We start from the raw sequence: 5,306 nt of genomic DNA, 5'->3' as shown, positions 1-5,306 counted from the left end.
TGACGCCAGTCCAGTAGGGCCTGGAGCGATCTTGAGTCAAGTATAAGCAGACAATGCATTCAAGCCAGTCTATTATGCCAGTCATGCTTTGATTGATGTGGAAATTCAGTTCTCTCAAACTGAAAGAGAAGCATTTGCCATAGTGTGAGCTTGTGAGGAGTTCCATGTTTTCCTGTATGGGAAATCATTTTCTATGGTAACCGACCACAAGCCACTAGAGGTGATTTACTCGCCGAAATCAAACCGCCTTTTAGGATCAAGCGTTGGGCTTTAAGTCTGCAAAGTGGCAATCAAGAATCAAAATGCTTTTTTTAATGCTTTTGGAGAGGACAATTTGTGTTATTAATTGCAATTCACTGCTGACTGAAAATTTGTTTGTAAAATGCAATGTAGCTTTAATAAATCGGAGAAGGAAGGTAGGTTTCAGGTTTGCAAGTTGGGGGCTTCTGAATATTTCTTGAAGGATTTAAATTGTCTCCATAAACAAGTACCAATTCAACACTTCTAAATAAAAATCATTTGATGTACACATTTTAATAATAGTATTGTTTCACGGATGAGGAAATGGTGTCTTGGAAAAATTCTGCAGCTCATCAAAAATAAAAATGCTCACAAAAAGAATAACAGGTTGTGTCTGCATCTGAATAAATAGTGTTGATGTAATTGATGTCATGAGTTGTTTTTTTCAAGGTCAGAAGCTGTCCTACGTAACTAAAATATAACAAATATGACACTTGTAAATAAAATAATTTTATAAATAGTTTATTATATAATATAATTTTATCTGAAATGGATGAGGAAAATAAAGGGGGAAAAAATTCTTTTAAAAAAGCTCTAAATTAATTTGACAATTTCGTTGAGAATAAAGACAGCATTAGTCAACTGAAGGCACCATTTAAATTTTTTAAATCCACAAGTTCTTTTATTGTAACTAGAGCTGGGCGATAATTCGATAACAATAATTATCGCGATATAATTTTCCTTGATAAAACGATATGAAGAGTTCGATAAATGTTCGATATAATGTCTATGCGCCAAAAGCCGAACGAAACAGCGCGACTCGTTTGAATCGCGCCACACGGAGCGTTTATCCGCTCGGATCACTAGAGCAGATGCGTTTACTCGGTCACGCGAGCACTAAACAGCGCTGTGAGATCCAGTGTGAAGCTCTTGAATTCAGCGATGAACACAAATGACTCGGTGATTTAAACTAATTTAAAGCCAAACAGGAGAAACGCTGTGTGCAACGAGACAGTCAGAAGGCTTTTCAGTCTACACATCGCCATCATTTACCATGTATTTACTGTAGTAACACTCACTGCACCATGGTATTGTGGCAGAAATTTGGGATGTTCACACTGAATTTTATTAAAGGAGTAATGGTATATAATTATATTATGTATTTGTGATTAAGCTATAGCATGTGTGCATTTATACGGAATGTTTTTAGACAACTGTTTTTCATTCAAATAGGCTACCTAAAAATCATATAGTTATATTTTTACCATGGTATTGAGGTGCTATATTGTGTGGTTTTAACTGTGTTTATAATGATTTTAATGTATGTTACTATGGGAGACCGATGCTTAATTAAAAAATAAATAAATAAAAACTTGGTCAGAATAAATTTAACCATATAAAACTGAGGTTGCTACAATTTTTAGAGATCTTAACTAATTTTGATAATGAACAAAACTTTACCTCTGCATCCTAACTCAAGCTACTATCAAATGTGCATTTCTAAGAGACAGAAAGTGATATAATTATTAATATTATCAGGCAACCCAAACCGGTTTCTTGATTTGAAGCAATATCACTCATTAGAACATGCAGAAACTAAGAAATACATTTTTCTATTTAGATATTTATTTTAAGGAAAATTAATGGTCTGGTTTCTACAACTTTTACTTTGGAGCAAAAATCTGGCTTTAAACTTGAAAGAAATAAAGATTTGACATTTATCGTGATAATTATCGATATCGACTGATATGAAAAAAATTATCGTGATCATTTTTTTGTCCATATTGCCCAGCCCTAATTGTAACCGATATCATTTTGGAAAGGGGAAATTGGAACTCTAAAACCAGAACAAATTCCGTGTTTGTTTAGAATGATCTGAATACCTAAATCCCTGCGTTCTCAGCCATGTCAAACCACGACTGGCTTGACTGCATGTTAAAGGGTAGTCTTCGTTAAAGATTGTTGCTACATGCGCAGACTGAACCAGGGGCGTAGATTACGCGGGGGACGCAGGGGACGCGTCCCCCCCCCCCACTTTTAATATCATGTAACTTCGTCCCCCGCACTTTTTCGGCCAAGTGTGTTTGCATAGAGGTTTTCAAGAGCCGGTGTGAATAAATATAGATTTAAATTCAAAGAGACAGGATAGTCTGTGCATGATCTGATCTTTTATTCGGACCCAGAATAAGGCGAGATGAACATCAAGGAGCGCTAAACACTCCGTGCAGTGTATGTTTCATTCATACTCGAAGCCGGAGGGCGCTCTCGCGCAGAAAGTCCTATGAGGATATGGACAAAAGCGTCCAGCTATCCTGTATGAAAACAGTTGTTTTCACAGAAAACAGAAACGTTTGGAAACATCAAGACATCAAGTTGCTGTACTTTGGATCAAATAAATGCAGGCTTGGTGAGCAGAAGAGACTTCTTTATAAAACATTAAAAATCTTACTGTTCAAAAACTGTTTACTGGTAGGTTATATAGATTACTGAAATGTTATATTGTAATGTTATATATATATATTTTTTTTTTTGTATAACATTTCTGTCCCCCTCACTTCTGAAATGATGGCTACGCCCCTGGACTGAACATTTTACTCTATCTTTTTTATGGTTTATGGAAAAACTACTGACAGAAATACTATCGGAGGAGATTAAAATATATGTTTTCATTTGATCAACCAATCTCTATGGGTGTGTGTTTGGTTAAAAAAGAACCGGTTCATTCGAGTCGTTCGTTCGAGACTACACTGCTTGCGTCGTATGCTTTTGAATCACTAAAAAGAACCGGTTCATTCGAGTCGTTCGAGACTACCTGCAATCCCCTTGTCCAAATACCCACACTTGCGGTCTTGGCCACTTGAGAGCGTGTGCGCGTGACACGAAGTAAGTGCTTAAGACCGTCCCAGTTTTTAAAAACAGTTCCCTTAACACACACTAAATCCACTCCGGAGCGGTATTCGAGGCTTAGTGTATCCCATCATGCATTATGTTGTGGAAATAAATCGTGAGACTTTTTGCCGAGATCTCGTGAGAGGTCACAGAAACCTTTCCAATGTATGTTAAATATTATTAATAATTAGAGATTACATATAATTTGGTAGAAAAACAAAGAATTGCACGTTTTATTGGTGCAAAAGAGTAGTGGTGATATTTATTTTGTACTGCAACTGTTTTTTATCACTAGAAGCACCACGAAATTAAATTGTGTAATCTGTTATAGGGATTAGGGTTGGGCCGATAGACGATGCCATCGTCGATGGCTGACAGACATCACGATGTTAAGCTTGCTAGCGGTAAACCTTTTAGTGGCTCCGTATAACACATGATTTGTTTCACGCTTTGCGCACACCCCTAACCCCCCGCCCCTGTAACTGGTAGCGTAACTCAGAAGTTGTCTTGGTTGTGTATTTTTTTCATGTACTCCTCCTTTCATAGCTGCATCACCACCTCTACTGTGCATCTGATTTGATATATATTTTTAGATTTTCTCTGAATCTGAGCCCAGTTGAATCATAAAGGCCATCACAGGATCAGAGGTCATAGTCTAAAGGCCCGCGCAGACCAAGACCTAAAAAAATACAATAATTACATTAGTGTTCAAACAAAGTTTTGAATGTACACCAAAATAAAAACCTGATACCCTGAATCCCACCCCTTTAAAATAAACCCATTAAAGCTTCATTTGAACAGGCAACACTCAAATGTTCCCAATAAAAGAGTTTTATATAAGAACAATACTGGTGTTAGAAGTCACCTGTATAGGCAGACCGATAAGTAACTTTTTGCCACCTAGCATTCAAATACAATTCTATTAGGAGAAAAATAAATTTAGAAATGACAAAACACAGACACTGAACAAATGCATGGATTTAAAAATAACAGTAAAGTGTATAAAATAGAAATTCTAGAAATGTGATTTCATTTTTAAGGTGTCTGCATTGGTCTCCACCACAATGCTCTCAATCCGCTTGTTGTACTGCTCCAAAGTTGTGAGAAGACGTTCATAGAACTCCTGTGGAAGAAAAGGAATAGATATTATGACACAAAACATTAAACATAGCCTTAACATTAAACTAGCCCATTTAAATGAACATGCTAAGGAACAAACAGAAGATTGTAACAAAAAAACAGCTATCATTGGGTGTTTGCACATATAACTCGAATTAAAAGAACCAAACCCAGTTCACTTAAAGGGAACCAGAAAGGAACCAGCCAAAAGTGATTTCAGTCCTTTTGGTGTTCAAAGTATAGTGAACTCAAAAGAGAACGTTTCTTTTTTTGTTCCTCTTCAGTACTGAAGGGATCTCAGACCCATTCTCGTTCACACCACAACTTCATGAGAGCTCAGACCCCAGCTAAGAACTACATTTACTTAAGAATTATTGAAAAGTAAGTGCACCTGGGCTTTTTGAGTTTGCTGGTTGCACTTTTCTCTAAGCTTCTGCATCTTTTCCTTGAACTGTTTAGTTTCACGGTTGCTTTCTTCTATCATTTTCACAATTTCCTCCCGTTTCTGGTGGATTTTGTCATATTGCCTGAATAAAAAAAAAATACAAATAAAATAAAAAACAGAAAGTTAGAACAGTGGTTCTCAAACATTTCAGGCCGAGTACTTCCTTGATCAAATCAGAACATTCAGCTAGAGCACAGGGTGATTCTCCAGAGTCAAAGTGATGCTTCCTTACTTCTCTAAGAGCCTGTTAACCAAAATTAATCAACACAAAGGACACAGGCTCGGAAACCATTTCACACTGCAAATAAGGAGGGGAAAAAAGGTGTTTTTGTAAATGAAAAAATAAAATAAAATAAACACCAATATGTTTTGTAAGGTGTACAAGCAAGTAGGGCCGTGCAATTAATCGAAATCGTCATAAAATCGCGATTTGAGCTTGAGATTTCTAAATCGCTTTATAGCACGATTTTCTGCGCCCCCGACCTCCCGCAGCTATCCGAACCAATCAGAATGCAGCGCCCCTAAATGGAGCACGAGAACAGAACAGACCAGGCGGGCATACAAACGTAACGTCAGGTTCACACACTCCATCTGTGGTGCGTATTTTGTCCGC

General features: G+C 37.1%; 1 protein-coding gene across 1 annotated transcript in view; it reads right to left on the bottom strand.

Annotated features, from left to right (window-relative positions):
• Positions 1-4,091: 4,091 nt before the first annotated feature.
• nuf2 (UF2 component of NDC80 kinetochore complex) overlaps positions 4,092-5,306 on the bottom strand; it is a 19,173-nt gene continuing 17,958 nt past the window's right edge. The window contains exons 13-14 of the mRNA XM_016575846.1: positions 4,640-4,775; positions 4,092-4,252 (exon numbers count right to left, since the gene is read on the bottom strand). Of these exons, the coding sequence (XP_016431332.1) occupies positions 4,145-4,252; positions 4,640-4,775 (244 nt within the window). The 3' untranslated portion in view covers positions 4,092-4,144. The remainder of the gene's footprint in view (positions 4,253-4,639; positions 4,776-5,306) is intronic.

The sequence above is a fragment of the Sinocyclocheilus rhinocerous genome, unplaced genomic scaffold (genome assembly GCF_001515625.1).
Source record: "Sinocyclocheilus rhinocerous isolate Xijiao unplaced genomic scaffold, SAMN03320098_v1.1 scaffold1574, whole genome shotgun sequence".
In the NCBI taxonomy this organism is placed as follows: domain Eukaryota; kingdom Metazoa; phylum Chordata; class Actinopteri; order Cypriniformes; family Cyprinidae; genus Sinocyclocheilus; species Sinocyclocheilus rhinocerous.
Note: the sequence above shows the minus strand (reverse complement) of the source record. Positions and strands in the feature narration are given on the sequence as shown.